Source organism: Bombus fervidus, chromosome 2 (genome assembly GCF_041682495.2).
Source record: "Bombus fervidus isolate BK054 chromosome 2, iyBomFerv1, whole genome shotgun sequence".
NCBI classification, from domain to species: domain Eukaryota; kingdom Metazoa; phylum Arthropoda; class Insecta; order Hymenoptera; family Apidae; genus Bombus; species Bombus fervidus.
Window position 1 is genome coordinate 18,110,757 of NC_091518.1, and position 19,927 is coordinate 18,130,683.

At 34.3% G+C, this 19,927-nt stretch overlaps 2 protein-coding genes across 4 annotated transcripts in view; one reads left to right on the forward strand and one right to left on the reverse strand.

Annotated features, from left to right (window-relative positions):
• The window catches only part of LOC139998187 (uncharacterized), a 29,649-nt gene extending 14,289 nt beyond the window's left edge, over window positions 1–15,360 (forward strand). The window contains exons 1-2 of one of the 3 annotated variants that reach the window (XM_072022539.1): window positions 1,358–1,480; window positions 13,130–15,360. In XM_072022539.1, coding sequence (XP_071878640.1) covers window positions 13,139–15,028 — 1,890 coding nt within the window. In that variant the 5' untranslated portion in view covers window positions 1,358–1,480; window positions 13,130–13,138 and the 3' untranslated portion in view covers window positions 15,029–15,360. Of the gene's footprint in view, window positions 1–1,357; window positions 1,481–9,491; window positions 9,650–13,129 lie in introns of those variants that run through there. The other 2 variants (XM_072022536.1, XM_072022538.1) reach the window with 2 other exon arrangements.
• Pip (heparan sulfate 2-O-sulfotransferase pipe) overlaps window positions 1–19,564 on the reverse strand; it is a 114,000-nt gene extending 94,436 nt beyond the window's left edge. Inside the window, exon 1 of the mRNA XM_072022552.1 lies at window positions 19,414–19,564. The gene's annotated coding sequence lies outside the window, so the exon portion shown is untranslated. The remainder of the gene's footprint in view (window positions 1–19,413) is intronic.
• Between the last annotated feature and the right edge of the window lie 363 nt (window positions 19,565–19,927).

The window sequence follows — 19,927 nt, forward strand, 5'->3', positions numbered from 1 at the left end:
GTAGCCACTGTATTTTATTTTATTAGGTAAATACCTAATTATGCAATGTAATATAACGCTATATTATGTTCATTTGAATATTCATATTAGTACGTCGTTTATATCATCACAATTGAATTTTTCAATTTTATTCTCAGATTATTCGTATCATTTACTAGTATTTTCACAAGTTTATAAACATCTTTATGCTATTCCACATGTCCTATACTGTTTGATGTACCATTTATATAAAGTTCAATTAAGACAATTGGTTCCTTTGCTTTCTAAGAACAAAGAAGACAAAAGATCTAATAATTCGACCGTAATGGGCGCGTGTAGCTTGCAATGGTTTATTTGAATTTATTAAAATGCTCATTGAATGGAAATTTAATGGTTTACTTCGAAATGGCCCGTGGAAATTTTGGGGAGTTTTGTTGTTGTTTGAAAGAGGATAATATTTAGAGTTGAACGATGATAATGCGTCCGGAGGGTATTGTTTCAGAACGCTCTAAAGTTAAGTGGAATTTGACGTTCTGTTAAAACACACTTGGTAATTACAAGTAGCGTTCGAAGTGAGATAGGATGCTGATTAGGTGAGTTTCGCGTGTACCAGGCTTCTGAGTAAGTACCTGAACTTTAATTGAACTTTAATTTTGATAATGGTCTGATAAGAACAAAAATTCCTAGTCAGAGTCTTTAGAATTCCTAGACAGACGTGTATCTGCCCCTGTATTTGTTGTTTTATGTTAAAGTTTCTCATTTGTATTGCATTATTTATGTCGCTAGTCAATTTGAAAATTCGAAAAAAGTTTCATTTACAGATTTTAGAAAAATTTCAATTTCAATTAAGAAAAGAACAATTAATTTCCTAAAATACGTTGATAAGTTTAGAAAATTCTGTTATAAAGTGTTCGAGTTATGTTCAAAAAACGTAAAGTAGGGAAAAGTTTGTATTAAAGGAATTATAAATAAATCGTCAAATAATAATCCAATTGAAACTTTCGAGAACTTTAAAAGTATTTTCATTATAGCATACGTCATAATAACTATACGTCATTAAGAAAACATTTGACACTTAAATATTAGTCTTTGAAAGTATAAAATCATATCGTCGAGCGATTAAAAAATTTATGACATCTTGCACATTTGTCTTTCTCTAGAAGCAAACCTCTTTTCATCCTTCTGGAAATATCCTTAATCAGTATTGAACGTATCTTCTCGGAGAAAATACACAAAATGTATATATCTATTATCATAAATCTAATATTGTTTGGAAAAAGGTATCTCGAGGTAAATAACCACGAAGTGCTGATAATACGATCGATTTCAGATAAGGTATGCTTTAAAAGTGTTGTAACCATCAAAGAGTTGGCCATTCTATTGTGTTATTACTTGTACAATCCTTTCGCACGTTAATCATTATACCAAAGAAAAAGATCTTGATTGGAGAAACCAAACTTCAAAAGAAGGGAAAGGTGCTGTGTTTCGTCCTTACCAAGTCGTAAGACAGTTATATTTTAATTACCCAATTTTTCCTTTATCGAAAAGTACTGAAGAAAGCGCGAAATATAATTTTAAGCAATGTGATGCAACGTTATATAATTTCGTAATTAAAGATTTTCATAGAAGCAAGAAAAAAAAAAGAGTTACGTAAAGAATAAGTCCTACTGTATGATACAATTTGTATGATACCCAAACTTCGTGTTTATTTATTAAACGTTCTTATTATTAGAAAGTAAAGTATCGTATATAACAACGAAAGCAAAGATTTGACTTTAAATAATTTCATAACGTTGTAAAGACAAGCACAGAATTTTAATGATAATTATGTTTAATTCATAAATGTTCGTTATTCACATCATTAAAATTTAATTAAGAATTACAACAGGATATCTTATGTAGAAAGAGGGTAAAAATTTCCAATTTATCCTGTAGGAAGTAATTGGATAAAGTCAACGATAATTAATCTACAAACAGCCAATTAGTAGACAGATAGCTTAAAGAACGTTTATTAGCAAATTAAAAATGGAAAGATCTAATCGCCTGTACATTGACGACACGATGGAAAATCGTGTTGACCCTTGTCAAGATGTTACATAGATATTGACGTGTCTCGTCGTAACCAAGTATGTAATCTTCTCTGATGCTGATAGTTTCATACAAATTTATAATAAAATATAATAATCAGAGAAAAATTTTGAGGCTGGGAAATTTTCTCTATTAGCCATTCTTTTTCGAACTAATTAATAAGTATTTTAACGCGACTATGCAATATCATTAAGGACTATATGATGTATATTAAAAATGTAACGCAAACGAACTTGGGAATCTGCGAAGAGAAATATTGCAAACATAAATTTTATTTAATAAATCTAGATATCGAATATAAAAGATCTGTTAAATTTTACCATAAACATAAAATGACTGTGAATATTACTTTACTAAAAGTAATTTATTTATATAATTGTCATTATATACTTACATAATTGTCATTATCTTTAACAACTTTTTCATTATGTTTGTGAAATTCAGATAGCCCTATTAATTAAATGTGTTTAATTTTTGTTTACAAAATGGAAACATAATTGACTTTTCTTCAAACATCTGGAATTTCTCTCCATCTCAATTGTTTTGTGATGCAAAAAAGAAAATAAAAATCGGAGAAAGCTACAGCCGGACGATATGACGGATACGTTACAATGATTCAATTCAGCTCGTGGAGCTTATTTTCTCTCTGCACTGAGGCGTGCAGTCTGCCGTTGCAGTGATAAAGCATAATCTTCTTGCGATTAGATAAAATTGAATTCCTTCCTTCAACCACTTTCTTTAATTTCTTTAATCTTTAGAAGTATTTTAAAGGATTAACACATTAATTGGCGTAATATTACGTATGCCAGAAGCAACCTAGTCAATTATTAATGACAGAAGAGAAAATAGGGATGGAGAAAGCAAGAATCCTTTATATTTATTCGCATTAATAGTAGCAAGTGATGCAAGGCAAGATATTCCATAGAAAACTCTAAATATTCTTATTTTTGCCTTAAACCAGATATGCTCGTTATTCTTCTACAAGGATGATTGCGATATAATTTTATTATATCTCGTAATTCTTGCACCACTGTCCACATAGCGCCATATCCTTTGAAATGATTGGACATTAATAAACGTTTAATTAATACGTTCCATTTTGCACCCAAGTAAAAAGAAAACAAGAAGAAATTATTTTAAAAATACGACACAACGTTGAAAATTCAGGCATATCTGGATTAATTGCAAAAAGCTTGTGACATTCTATTTTATTCTAGAATTTCTATAAAATTATCGATCGTCAACGTGTTAATTTTCGCTACTTCGAATTGTAGATTATAATATAAAGTCCTTCAAAATCGTAGCAATCGATTAATCGCAAAAATATTTGCCCAATTTTCCAATATTCTTCTATTTCTTTTTCTCCTTTTCTGTTCGCGATTTTTTTATACAAAACATCGCCATCATTTACAGAAGCTTACACGAGCAGCGTACTATAGAACGAGTAGCAACAAGTAATAATTTTCGCGCATCCATATCTGTCACGAACAAACGTGATTAAAATTAATTCCACCAGCGGTGATTCCACGCTACGTTTTAAAATCTTTAATAAGACGTTCGTCGAACCAAAAACCAAATTGATTCACCGTGTATTTCGGCGTTCCTACAAATTTCCACAGTCAGTTTTTAATCGAAAATAATTTTATCTACCTAACTCACGCGAATGGCGTTTCTCGTCAGCTGTGTCGACCTCACATTCTCGGTCACGATTATTGATCTGGTCTGATTAAAAAATAGTAGAATAAACGACCTGTGAAATTATTAGTCGTATAAATTATGCAAACTCCATCGAATCGAACTGATAAACGAGTATATCGAAGAATATCGATGCAAATGTAATAAACGATGACTAATGAAATTATTTGAACATTTATCATAGAAAACTGCTTCGGACATAAGTGCACGACTTCACGAAAATATTGAAACACTTGGCGTAGAAAATTTGTATGTCCATATTTTATGCGTTATACAAAACATTTTGAAATTTCATTAGCACCGCGATGAGACACAATTGTCATGGTTACGTTGGTACAATTTGAAACAAATCTAAAAATGTATAGAGAAATTGCAAGATATTTATCGCATACGTGTATATCGAGCAAAAAGATTAGTATACTGTAGAATATATATATAATAAATGTTCGATATGGTCTTACTGAATATTGAGGTTTATTAATATAATAATTAATATAATTGTTTAAGTACTTTTGTTACTCTACGAAAGATATACTTGCTTCAAACATATTGTAATTTCTACGTATATTTCAATATTTATTTCAAACTTTACCAATATATGCATAACAGTGTCGATAAAGTTTCAAAATGTTTCCTATAATACACACAATATATTCATAAAAGTTATCTATAAAAGTTCTAATATTTACGTGATCCCGTATACGTGTGTTATCAACTCGTAAAACTACGAAAGATACAACTACCGCGATGATGTTAGAAATTACAATTTACTGCGAACATGTTTGCAACAAGTATTTAATGCAACTTGAATAATTCCATATCCTCGTCCCTTTAACGATGTAATAAAATAACGAACAACTAAGAACGAATGATCGTCAAAATATATTATCTCGTAATAAAAGGTGTTTGTAGTAAATCTTCAAGTACTTCTACGAGCATACTATACATCTGGAATCCGATTTTATTTTTCAATATGAACGTGATGTCGATTTAAATGCTTCTAGAAAGAAATTTTTCATTCCACGATTAGCAAATTAAAATTCTCTTATCGTTTTGACACGCTGACCGACACGAGAAAAGTGTATCCACCAAACTATCAACTACGTTCAACAACGTCGAACGACCATCAGCATAAAACCCGCGGGAACCTGTGTAATTCTCGCGTAAATCTGTTTCTCCGACTGGTTCGAAACGTTTGCGATTCATTCATTCCGCTCTGCGATTATAAAGCGATTCTCACGAACGTGCGGCGCAAGAAAAACGAGAAACGATCGTTGGCGGAAGATAATTCACAGACCCTTTCGGTATTCGAAGCCCTTCGGCTATGTTTCGATGCGCCGCATCCGATCTCGAGCGCGGCGTACGCACGAACTTAATTAACTCGACGCCGTCCAAACGTATCGGACATAAGCTTTTTTCTTGCCTTTACGTACAACGTATACACGCGGTATACATACAACCACCGTGAGAGAGCAACGAGGCTTACTCGAAACTTTTCGCCTACCCTTGTAACAGCGTAATAACCGCGATCCGCTGCAATCCAGTGGTTCTCACCTCCGCGACGTGGCATTTTTTCCACTTGCGGAAGTACATCGACCTCGAGGATAGGACTCTACCGTCCCTCCTGCCTGGTCACGAACATTTCAAATTGGTCGTAGAAATACCGCCTGCCGACCAAGAATTTATTTCTAGACGGACGAGTACCTTCGAGGATGCTTGTCGAACCGAGTCAAATCACTGGATGTACGTACTCGTATGCTGCGCTATTTTCACTATGGGTTGCTATATTTTATTTGATTTTAGTTTCAGGAGAGTTTATTAGGCTTAGTTTTGGTCGTGGAACTTTTTAATTGGCTGAATATACGGCGATCTTCAATTGTCTTCATATTTAAACGCGCGGTGTCGTTGAAACGATACGTGGCTCGAGAATCGATTGGTTTAACGTTCAATTGCATAGAGAATTATTAGTATTAGTCGAATGCATAGTTTCATCATTTGGCAACATTTATATTTTTCGACGCAACAGAGATATGCGTGTCGGTGTATGATCGAGGTATTGGTTCTTCTTCGATTTATATTTCCTAATATTTACATTTTATAGTCATGTCTGGTTGGTATATGGTATTCACTGTATATATATTCATGAAAGTGAATATATTTATACAAGGTACGAAATATCAGCGTAAATAAATATATGCAGGGTCTGATTACGAATGAACTATTCCATTTTTTAATTCTCTTTATATTCCTATAAAAGAAGCAATAATTTATGCTTGCGTACAATTTTTGGAACATACGATTGGTAAATTTAGCCAAATCCACTTGTTTGTCTACCTGTGTATTACATTATGTGTGGTCTTATAAACGAGTCTAAATCGAAATAATTCTCATTTTCCATTGTTTTGTTGAAGCCTGTTTGTCGAACTGATCAGTTTCATCAAGTGACACCTGTATGGCTTTCAAACGCCAATTATATATTCTGATATGAAAATTAAAAATAGCGACAGATATATCTGGTGATGAAAATCGTGAAAATGTAGTCATCTAATTTCAATAATATTGCTTCGTACGGTTGAGACCGGCCGAATTTTACATTTCTATTACAATTTCTCTGAGACAAGAAAATAATACAAGCTATAAAGTCCAAAAGATTGATATTTACCTATATATTTACAGATTTCATTTATTAATCCTCTTAAATGTGCTATAAAAGTTTGTTAAAATGACTCTTACTCGTTAAATTAATTACAACATTTTTAACTGATCTGTCACGAATATACTCGTAAAACTGTATAAAAACTCTATCTAGTTCACTGGATGGTACATTGTTGCAACATATTTGTTGCCAGTTAGATTGCCATAAAGGTTTCCAAGCAATTTCATTAAAACCATATGAAACTTGAAATATAGCGAATTCCTTGATTGTTCTGCTTCTTTCTTTGTTCGTCTACTGTTCTTATATGTTCCTTTCGTCATTCACTACAATTATCTAAAGTATATCATCTTAACACATCGACCATAACGAGGATTTTATAGTTTTTGCTCTGAAAACCACAAATAATGTCATGATACTTAACTTTATGCTGTAACACAAATGTTCTACTGTTGAATAACACGCTTTTTATTTTACAGCGTTACATAATCATTTATACTGCGATATTTTCTGGTCAATGACATTCATCTTTCTTTAATGATTCTATAAAATCGTTAAGTAACGTGCATCATCGATGACCATCCGTATAATTAACTAGTTAACGCCCACCGGAGTATTTAAAATAATGACATATAATTTCTTAGTAAAATTATCCAACAGTTTATCGTATAATATCTTTGTTAAAAATATAGAATAAATTTCTCTTAAAAGTCTGGTCTAGGAAGAAGCAGAAAAGAGACTGTCGATCCTATTGACTGTGAGTATTTAATCGAGTAATCGCTCGGACAGTTGTATATTTTTGACAATGTGTGTTTCAATTACAAGATTATGAACGAATGAATTTGGAAAGCCATTATTTTATTATTTTTCTAATTTCCGAATTATGAGTCAGATTAACAAGCTTCTTCTAAATCGATATCAATTAAACTGCCAATACTAATAAAAGCAAAGATATTCAAACAGTAAGTGTACATGAGTGGTACATGTATATAACGTTAATGGATACTTTCGTTATGTAATTTAAATTTATAATGTGCCTATTCCACAAAAACACGGTAAGTGCCTCTTCTAGTAATTACTAACTCATCGTTCATTTGTATACCCTGCATCAAATTCGAACAAATCAGCCACGAGTCAATTAAAGTATCAAAATACCTATAAAATTTGATAGTTTCTAGAATACATTAAACCAGTTAATCGTTTATTTCCTACGTATTATTTCCATGTGTAAATTATCTTTTCTTCCAAACAGAAGACACGTAACGATATCTTCCAAATAAAGTATCACGATAATGGCTCGAGTATTTGTTTATCATACCTGGCATTTACACGGAATAATTTTTCACATCGAAATGACTCGTTTATTAAATCACTTCACGTAACGACTACAGACAAACGTTGATAAAATAGTAGAAGATCGGAACGCGTGGTATCCTTCTGTACACGTATTTCTTCGCAAACTTTAAACGCATCTGTATTCTAAGCGTTTCCAGGGGTACTTTAAATATTTATGATCTTCACTTTCTGTTCGAACTATTTTCTTACGAAACTGAAGGCTACGAGTTCGATTACAAAGACGTGTACTTTGAACTGTGGACAATATTTATCGTGGAAAATTATCGTTCAAGATGCACGTTCCGTACCACTCGTTCTTCTTTTTCATTTTTCGCTTTCGTCAAATTTTTCTATATTCTCGTAGAGAATATCGCACGAGACGTTGTACGAAATACGACTATACGACTTTAAGAGTTTCTAGTACAAACCATAATAAATGCTCGACCGCACGTGGAATTTGAAATGAATCTTCTCGCGACATGGAAAAGAAGATAAGCCGAAATAATAAAAATATATAAATCGATTTGAACGTATAGTAATTAAAACATACCAAAAGATTACTGTTAATATAAAAAGAAAATCGTACGATAATCTATATATCTTCTTTCGCTTATTGATAAAAGAAGCGTCTTCTTCCTATTTTTACGCGACGTTTCCGTGTATGGAACGTAAATCGTCGTATTCGTCGACGATTGCATTTATTTCTTTAAGTATTTTTTTATGTATTTTTCATTCACCGTCAGCGTAATAATCGAACTACACTACTTACTATATATGTATGAACGAGTAAATTAAATTCTTTAAGTATTCCTGCGTGACAACATAAAATTCGTTTTATAATGCGTTTTACATTCTCTTGGCGAATAAGATGAAGAGTCTTTAAGAACTTGGATTCTTGTTTCAACACCGTAATTCACTTTCCTCGTTCTTTAATTATTACTCACATTTTATCAATATACTTTTTCACGTTTGTTACTTCTATTTTAACCAGGTACCTTAAAACCTTTGATACATTTTTTTTTTTTTTAATACATCAACAACATTGTTCAAATTCCACGTATCACATACGTATAAAACTCTTCATAAGAATAACGTGGAATTTTTAACTAGACTCTCTGCTTCTTTCCTATATGAAATTAATTCCATGGAAGTTCCACGCGGTCAACGCCAAATTCACAATGACAACACCGTGAAACGCTACTTTCAAAGTCATTGCCCTATTCTCGTTAAAATTACACTCGCGTAAGAGTATAAAAATATAAAAAGGAAGGAAAGGAAATCTATTGCAAGATTCAAGCAAGCTCGTAACCCCAAACCAACGGCGATGCTGCGATCTACCTGCGTCTTTCTCGATTCAATTTAGAGAAGCCAAGTAGGAAATCTGCAGGAAACAACGAAAAGCCCAACAGAAGCCATTGTTTCGAATAGATTGGGAAAATCTATAGAGTCTGGTTGCTCCAATGGATTAGAATTAATAATAGACTCGGTTCGATTCAAGGAAGGTCGCGTAGCGTAGCTTCGGTTCGCTCTTCTTCCTGCTCCCTGACAGTCGATACGTGACGAGATTTCGTCTCTAATAGCTACCAGTTTTAACGAAGTTCCATGAACGTTCGTTGCTCTTTTTGTCTTCTTTAACATCGCCTCCCACTCGGACTGTTCGATCCTGATGCTTACATACATCGCGACGCGTGCGTGCACAGATCTATGGAACCCTCGAACACACGCAAAATCCACGGGGTATAAAAGCTTGCAAGACCTGTTTTCACGATTGCCGTGTCCCAAGGAATCCTGTTGCGAGAGAACTACGTTCCAGGAGTAGACGAACGCTACAGTCCTTTTCGGTCTACGGTTCTAAGTACACGGTTTTTAGAATTTCCATAGCTCGCGGATCTCATTCAGGTAAGCAACTATATCGTCACGTTCTTTTTACTATATGATGGCGAAACATTTACTTGAGAGCAAATTATACTGTAACACGCGGTTTCTAGAATTCCGATAGATCGTGGATCGTAAGACTGGTAAGAAGGACAATGCACGTCGTTAGGTCCTTTCTTGCGCGATGATGCGATCACGTTTATCCATCGTATTCCAGAGTATATAGACGATTGCACACGCTATGTATTAGGTTGTCCGAAAAGTTTCTTTCCTTTTACGAGCAAATAATAAACGCACAACGTTTTTTGTTTTATATTATTTTGTCGAATTACGTACGATCCATTTCGTTCTGTTGAAATAAACAGCGCGACATTTCACACACTTGGTTTCACGGTTCTATGAAGGTGCGTTGTTATAAAAAACACGTTTGCGAAAGAAACATACTTTTCCGACAACCTGATATTTGTATTTTCTTTTTGAGGTGTAAGTTTAAGTACGTGGTTCCTAGAATTTTGACGATTCTCGGATATTGTAAAATTTGTTCGTTGCCAATGCGAGACATTTATTTAAAAATTTGTTATATACTGGATTATATACTAGAATAAACGGAGTTTATAAATTGAGTAGGCGATATTTATATGGTTTAGGAGTAGCATAAATCGCGAACGTAAGAACGTATATTCTGGCGGTCCAGAAATTAAATCCACTTTGTCGATTGTAATTGTGATAAATCTATCGCTAATTTTGTTATTATTAATTCGAAATTAGTCATTTTCTATAGTTCAAGAGTATTTACAAGGAAAGTATCTTAGCATTTTTCAAAGATGAAACGGAAGACCAACTCGGCTTTCTTTTAAATTCTTGGATTTTATGGAACATGTGTGCGATCTCGAACTTTTGGCCAGTATCTCGTGTAGGTATCTTTGTATGCACTTTGCTAAGATTACGAAGAGATTTTATTTAAAAATTTATTATACCCTGAAAACATCTGCTTACTTTTACCAATTAATTACGAGGAGGAATCATCCGAAATCCGACGTTTTTGTAGTTGCAAAGGTAGTCAGCATATTTTTTGTCGACAAAGGTCGACAGATTTTTCTTTCTTTTCGAACGAGACCGAGTTTCCAACAGAATATGTTTGTAATAGCATCCAGAGTAAGCTACGTAAAAGAATGTTGACGAGAAATTTAAAGCGATGCAAAAAATCATTTTCTTTTTATCTCAATTTGTCGTTCTTTTCTTTTCTACTTTTGTTACTTTGGATACTGTTACATAAGACTTTCAAAATTTTTTTCAAGATAGAACTGTGTTTCCTTTAACAAAATCTACACTCGGAATTATAGTTCCATATAGTTTCATAATTATAGTTACTTAGAAAATTAAATAGAACAATTATTTTTTTCTAAATGCAGAGAATTTACGGTATAAATATTAAGCGAAATCTTGAACACAGTAATATTGACCATTGAAGCGAAGTATTTGATTAAAAATATTTAAAATGTAATTAATTGGTGCTTAGTTACAAATGGTAGTCTTTCAGAAAACGAATTTTAAAAGTGACTTTTATGATTACATAAACGCACAGACTTTATAGTAAAGTGAAATTTCGGATAAAATTTTAAATATTACAGTAATTACGATGACAATGGTGAGATTTTGAAAAATGCTATTATAGTATAAAATTTTACAATAATATAATAAAGGAAGAATTTTATACGAAGAAATTTAATTCCCTAGTAAGTGTATTAGTAGTATATAGCTAACTATTAAGAATTTTTAGTGTATATCATATTTTAAATTTTATATATCTTGCGCTCGTAACGATTTTTACCATTTTATAAATATACAATGTACGTATATTGTAGACGAAACGTATAAACTTTTACAACGTAAGACGCATAAAACCGATAAGGAAATAAGGAGAAAACAGCAAAGAAAGGCGGGATAGTCATAAAAAAATCTGACGGACGAGAAAGCTGTTGAAAGCTTAATTATCAAAAAGGAAAAGAAAATGTTTTAATTATATCTTTTCGAGACAAATATATAACGTAAAAACTTGCATTATTATCCATTCGTAAAACGAAAACGCGACATTCATCTATAAAATATCAATCTTAATAAAAAGGGGAATTATTATTGTAAAAGTTTGAGCGTTCGTAATAAAATTTTACAGCCTTATTCGCCCGGCTTTCAGCTTTATATCATCCTGCGACTTTACTTTGCTCGTCGCGTCGCAATTACTTACCAGGGACTAGCATCTCGTCTTACTAACACAAAGCTGTTCAAACTTAAAAAGAAAAGTCGTTGAAAACAAATAAACGGAGCTTCGTAACTTTGATTTCAAGAAGTGGTAGAACCGGTTATTCCATACGTAATGCAAGTTTCCTTCAAGATGTAAAAGAAGGGCTATGGTAATTTCAACAATCCCGGAGTTACCAGGCGGATTCATAAAACAGTCGAAAAAATACCATTTTACAAATTTCAAAACGTGTTAAACGTCATTCCTTTTCCACGTCCTTCGCTAAGAGCAACGTCGGTATATTCTAGTGACGCGATAATATTACTGGTATGTTCGTGCAAACATAACACGGAGCTGTGAAATAAATTATCTCATTTCCATAAAAAGAGAGGGAAATGAAGAAAAAGAAAATCTAGTCGCGAAGACCTCCCTTGTATTTTTCTTTGCTTTTATTCACTTCGCTTTGGTAATTTCTTAAACGCTTAGTTCGCAGTTATAAATACGAAATTCTTTTTTTTTTTTTTTTAATCTTTGTTCTACTTTCTTTCGGTTCTATCTGTTAAAAAATACTAATAAAATTTACCCAAGAAGATAAAATTTTAAATTCTATCGCTTATAATTTTGTACTATTCTACTTTTTCGATCCCCTATATCTCAAAATCTGCAAAAAATACAATTCCACAAATCGTCCCCTAACACATCTACATGTTATATCATCCACTCATTGTTACACATTGTTACACCGTACGTTTAATACGCTCAAGTTTTATATCGATATATTAAATTTATTATATATTAAATTTCTATAAATTTAATAGCCCCTTGCGCGATTAAGCAAGTATTATTAGTGGAATTTTACGAGTCATAAATTATAAATTATCCATGTTGATAAATTTTCTTACAGATATAACGATAACGAATGCGGTAACGATAACAGATCAAATGAAATTTAACCAACAATTTCTGCGGATTATAAATCGTCCGATTATCCTATTCAACGCGAAACTATAAAATTATAAAAGCTAAGTACGTAACTTGCAACCTGTAACTCGTCAATTTACTAATATCGTTAATTGATAAAATTATCGTGCAAGACGGTACCTGGTATAAAGCTGATTATATTTTAGCTTTAAAGTAAAATAGCTAATAAGCTCGATCGGATAGTATGTTTTCTGATAATTATAGAATCATAGAAGGTCGATAAGAAAATTATCAATCGTAACGAAGCAACATTTTTTAAACGATAAAACCCTTCTCTCCCCTAGGTACTAAGGATGTTTCTTCTTCTGTGCTTGCCCTTGGTGGTAGCGGTGCCACTGAATCCAACCCTAGAGGGGTACAACTTGGAACTGGTGGATGGAATCCTGAAAGACGTACAATTCCATGACAAACACATCGACGAGCTGGATTTATCCGGTTTAGGAATTCTTCGCTTAGAAAAGAACGCTTTCGACAACGTACCGTCTCTAAAATCCTTGAACTTGGCCAATAACTCGCTCGAATCGCTTCCAGAATTCATGTTCTCCAATTTGACAAACTTAGAATACTTATCCCTAGCGCAGAACAACTTAACCAGCCTTGAAAACTTGTTCATCCGCTTGGAGAAGCTTCAGGTGTTGAACATTTCCTGCAATCCCATAATACACCTTCGTAGAGGACATTTGTTCGGTCTAACGAAATCCACCAGCATATTAACGGAAGGAAACGTTCTTTGGAGCATAAGCACGGGAACATTCACGAATTCATTCCTGAAAGACGACGAAGAGTTGAAATACTTGGAGAAGGTGAAGGCTGAGGAATATATCGAACAACCGAACGACGGAGTAGAAAAAGAGATAGAAAAGGCGACAGAGAGTAGCGTGTTGAAGGATTTCGCGCCATCCACGAAATCGTCGATAAAGAAAGGCCAGAAGTTAAAATTGTGCATACCAAATAACATATTGCTATCTATAGAACCACTCGAAGACAATAAACAGGTGGCGAATGGATGTCTGGAGATACCAGTGAACGAGAAAGAAAGATCTGTCAGCCTCCGAGGATTAGGAATCAAAGGATTCCACGAAAAATGGTATCAATTACAATACCTTCCGTTAGTTTCTTTGGACCTTGCGAACAACGAGATCACAGAAATCACCAAGGAACTACTGAACGATCTTCCCGAGGATCTGATTTACGTGAATCTGATGGGTAACAGGATCAGAGGTATCTGGAGCCAGGTGATCGAAAACAAGTACCTAAAAATACTGAATCTTCGAAACAATCTCATAGACAAAGTGGAGGATGATGCTTTCGCGAAAACCAATTTGACTACCCTGTTTCTTAATGGAAATCAGCTGGAGAACCTTTCGTTCGCTTCTAGTTTGCCCGATACTCTGACAGAGCTGATATTAGCGGCAAACCAGATCTCTGCCATTCCCGACACGGCTTTCTCGAATCTGCCTCGCCTGGTCTACCTGAACCTGGCTAACAACAAGATTCAGAAACTGCAGAACAACGTATTTAAGGGATTGGATTCGTTGCAGGTGTTGATTATTACTAAAAACAGCCTGACAGATATCGAACGCCAGGCGTTCTCCGATTTGAAACAGTTGACTACTCTTTATCTTCATCGAAATAGTCTGGCAGAGCTTCAAAAGGGTACGTTCTCGGAATTGGAGAGTCTGAAGGACTTGAACCTGGCTTGGAATAAACTGGGTAAGATCACTGCCGACACTTTTGCGGATCTACCTCAGACTTTGGACTTCCTTCACATCGATTTCAACGAAATAAACAGCCTAGAAAAGGCTAGCTTCGTCAATGTTCCCAGATTTACGTTGTCTCTCACTGGAAATAAAATCTCGAGTATCCCAAAAGGAACCTTCGATCTACCTACGCTTAGAGATTTGCATCTGAGTAACAATACCTTGACGACTATCGATGGCGACAGTTACGAAGGTCTGCCTCAATTGAAACGCCTTTGGTTAAATGAGAATCAAATCAACGAAATACCGAAAGGTTCCTGTAAGAATTTAGGAAGTTTGAGTATTCTGGATATTTCGAAGAATCCGCTGCAGACGCTACAAAACGGCGCTCTTTATGGACTGAGTTTGGTTAGAGGGAACTTCTTGTATATCTACAATAACCAACTGAAGGAACTGCAGGGTGGAGTTTTTGAAGATATTTAAGCGGACAGATACAACGACTCGCGCACTCACTTACGTTCTTTTTATCATTTATATAGATTTAACATATACGGAGATATTAGGTTTGGGATATTATTTTTATTCGTTGAGGCGAAAGAATTCTTTCCTTCGAATCGTTTCTTTTTTTCTGATAGTCGGTAGTTTTGAGTATTTCTATCGAGTTTCTGATATCTATGTCATCGATGGTTCGCGATCGAACATAGCTTTATGTATTTGTAACTATCGGAATGTGATACGAGTGTTTCCTTAGAATACCTTCCTCAGAATCCTTAGAATAAGAAAGTTTGTAAAAGAAATAAACGAATAGAAGAATACGAAGGTCGTATTATTTTTAAATAAATTTCCCTCCACGTGTTCTAGGAACTTCCTGTAATCTAAATTCTTTCAATTTTGTGATTCGAAAGTAAGCGAAATGCTTTTAATCAAAAGCTTGAAAATTTAGGAAAAGAAACGTAAAACAAATTAAGGAATAAGATAATTCAGAGGAACATTCAAATAGGAAAATGAAGCAGAAATTATTATCGATAATAGCGATCTCAAATCGGCAATAAGATTTATATACTGGAAGAATTCAATATTCCAAGAATTCGCAGAAAATTCAATATTCATACAAACTAAATACACAAATACACAAATAAAAAAATATACAATACAAAAAAAAATATTCGACTACGAGATTCAATATTTTTAACCATTTGCAATTTTCTATTAGTAATGTACAATAATATTGAACTTTTCTATTTTAACGATTGCCAACTTTTACTAACAATTTTGTTCGTGTTTAAACGACACTCGAAAATATTTAGAGTTACTCTGTGAGTAACTTAGAAAAATACGATGTAAATAAATAATTTGCACTCGTATGTTTATCGCCTTTGTTTCTTTGCAAAAATACGAAAATATCCTTTTGTCTCGTCCTATGGCTGTAGCAGATATTGAGATGCATTAAAGCAGGTCTGACTTATGACCTTGAAGTTACCTTGAATACGCGGAATGGTACGTGAATATACTATTCATCTATCGGCAGTGATATATAATCTAAGACGAGCAGTCGTGACATTTTTTCATTTATTGAATTCAATTAAGACGTCTGCCGACAGCAAGTTACTACATCGGAATGACGAATCGAGCAAATTCACATATACTACCGTCATTCTAAAAATAACTGAGAAAATATACAACGACCAATAATTGCACATTTTACCGCCGGTGATGGATTTCTCGATCATTTTGAATATTCGTTAAAATACGCGATAAGTTCACATGCAAATACGATAGAATCTATTGAGTTGGTTGACAACTAAGTTACCAAGTTAAGTTAAGTTAAGTTAATAACTTTTGTCATTAGGTGGTACTGACAAAATCCGCAATCACTTAAGCCAACCCAATAGATCATATAAATTAGTTATGATACACGTTATTCGAATAATCGAATTTTTTTTTATGTACACCGCTGATCGTAAGTATTGTAAGTAGTGATTTTAAGTAGGATACTTATTCGTCACGTTTGTAGAATCACTCGACCAAATTTTACTTCGTTTAGTATTTCAGGTTTCACGGAGCACACATAACGCGAATGAAATAACACGTTTCGTCATAAAATACGATAATTAGAAATAGAAGATAGAAATAATTAGAATTAGAAAATAAGGTGTTCTAATATTTATAACCAGTAGTGTACACGACATACCGGGAGACAACAGGATTTTCATAAAAACGTAACAATAGTATTAACAATATTTATCTCAAGAGACTGAACCTGTTTCCTTAATCGACGTTCCGATAATCGAGATTCTGTTGCATTAGAATGTAATCGCTATACTGTGAAAAATGTAAAGGTAGAAAACTACATAGCAAAATACATAGCACCTAAATACAAAAGTGTATAAAACATCCAAGATACTCTATATTCGTTAGAAATTCAGGGAATAAAATAGATCCGTGCGTCTACGTTCCATATTTTTAGCTATACGCATAACCATATGAATTTGCTTAAATATTCACAGTAAATTGATCATAATGTTGAATTCATTTTTTGAATTTCTCGAAGAGACATCTATTACAGAATAAGTCGCAAGTATTAAATAGATACTCGATACTTATTAAATTCAGCTAATTGTACTACAAAGTCTAATTTCTTCCTTTTCTATAATACACAATTTAAAATTACATATTTGTACTTCGAAACACTGGAAGCATAAAACAATTAAAAAAATTGTATCTCGAACGACAATTAAGGACTATGCTACAACAAAGAGGATTTATCATCGTACAATCAGGAAAGAATGAATTCTCTTATAGCATCTACGTGTTCGCAGAAAGCCAAATCAGATCATGATTAAAACATCTTTCGGTATCGTTAGAGACACTCGCGAGATACTCACGCGTTCCGATTCTGGTGAGACGCCCATTTCAATGGGAAAACCTAATTCAACGATACAGGAACGAAAGAAAGCTCCATACGCAGTGTGGTGTAACATCGCATCGTAGCAACACGCTCGCGATTAGATTTACAAACAATAGAGCTTATAACCGTTGAAAAGCGAACGATAGAAACCGCTATGTACAATAATAAATTCCACCTAATTGCGTGTAAGAAAATTCCATTAAAGGCGGAGCGGTCTGATTGTCGCACCTTCTTCGTCTAATGGCGATTAAAGGTTTTCAAGTTCGGTGTACGTGTTTGTCCGTGAAAGGCGACCATCCAATATGGTCGTGGTAATTTTCATAAACTGGTTGCTCGGTGCTGTTCGCTTTCTCCTGAACGGCTATGCGCTATATAAGTACGCGGATAGACGTATAATGCACGCGGTATAAAATGATGCCTGTGGTTTACGACCGGCTGGCCTTGACTTTTACGAGAACCTTGGAAAGCTCAGGTGCGACCGGATTTTGAGGAAAATCGACACGCTTCAAGATCGTTTTCATCCTACCGCTAAACGATCCTCTGGGAATAGGGACAGCACGTTGCAAATTTATGTAATTCTTTGGAATCGAATGGAAACCTCGAACAACGACCTAACGCGTATTTAACACGTTTTGAGAAAAAATAGTTTTTTCACCGCGTGATGTACGTTTCGAATACCTAGCGCGATTCCTTCCGACGAAATATCCGCAACGTGCGTGTACTTGATCGATCGACAGGGATTCTAAAAGTACTTTGGCTTTACTTTAGTATTAATTCGACTTTATCTAAGACGAGGTACAAGACCTTCGTTTGGTGTTTCCATGCGATCAATATGGTCGTGATTACTGTTAGCCTACAGCAGTTGTGGAAATACGATTCTTGCTGGAAACGAGACAAATGTACCAGGATCTAACGATTTTTCTTTCTTTTTTGACTTGCTGAAAATTTAATAATCTAACGAAGGTATAGAACGTTGCTATTATAACTTTCAAGTTACCTTTCGTTTTCGATACTAAAATTAGCGAACCGGTCAAACCGCTGCTACGAAATCTCTTGTTTTTATAATTATTAAAAATATGAAAACGTATTCTTGACAATATTGTTGTCTACTTTTACCGAGATAAAAATCTAATTACATATTCATATTGCATCAATTTTAATCAACTATGTAAAATATATTCAAATTCAAATTAAAGATTGGGAACTCTAGAGTTAAGACTGACTGATAGGATCTCTTACTTGTGTTAGGAAAGATTTACACTAATCGTCTACCTTTTCCACGCGTGTACTTTTGAGAAGATTCGTCGCGTGTCTCAAAGTGAAAAATCCCGTTCCATTAAAAGTTAATAAAAGATGTTCGTGTCAATCTAGAAATGAGACTACATCGTGTAAACGCAGTAAAATGATCAAAACCATTCTATAATTGAAACAATAATTGCAGCGTTGGAGCATAGAAGTCATCTGAACAAAACACGCAGACGTAATAAGATAATCGACCAACATTTGATTTATAAAATTCATTTACAAGAAATTCGCTTCTTCTATTATTATAATATTATAATATTATATTATTGTAATTTGTGACTTGTAAAACTCCGGTTCAATCGCAGCAGAAACTGTCGCAGGAAGTACCACGGTATCATTCTAATTATTATTACGATTTCTGATGAATCAGCAACAATACCATAGAAACTTCACTCCAAGGAGTTGCCATAAACTTCAACGCGGAAGACAATAGACTCAGACAATACGACGCGTAATAAGTGTGAGTCACGACAGCCTGGAAATCCTTGATCTTCCATCCGTCATTTCGATAGTTACTCAGGAAGAAAGAGAAGCAAGAAAAAAAGAAGGCGAGAAAAGAAACGACTTTCGTGAAACCATCGAGGTCGTTTGCGAGGGTGTCGCTCCCATCGTCATTTTTTGAACACCAACAAAGAAGGAACGCATTCTCACATACCAGCTGGTTCTCGTTCCGTGGCGAAGGTCCCGAGCAATTTCGTGGCACCGTATACCCGCGTGTTCTCCACTTCCGGTTTAGCCAACGGTACCTTGTAGGGTTATCGAACGTGCGTCTGCCAGGACTACCGTCTGACATCTCTGCGAACACGTACATTGTAACGTTACGTGTGTGTACAGAAATCGACGAGAATGTTGTGGATAGTCGCCGGTATAGTTCGTCGAACAAACGTAAAAATCATCGGAAATATAGAGATAAGCCAATTACAAGTCCATTTTCACAGACTCTTTCGATTTTAACGTCTTTTAAAATAGAGTACTTAGCATCTGTTAAGAAACAAGCAACGAGGTAATGTGTGCACCTGAACCATGTTGCGCCTGAACAGAACCTTATTACGAAACGAATGGAATGAGTTAAGTTACAAAACGAGTTTCGAAGCCAAGTTCCAAAAATCAAGTTACATCATCTTAAAGTATTGCGATAATAGATACATCGGAGAAACCCACTGCACGCG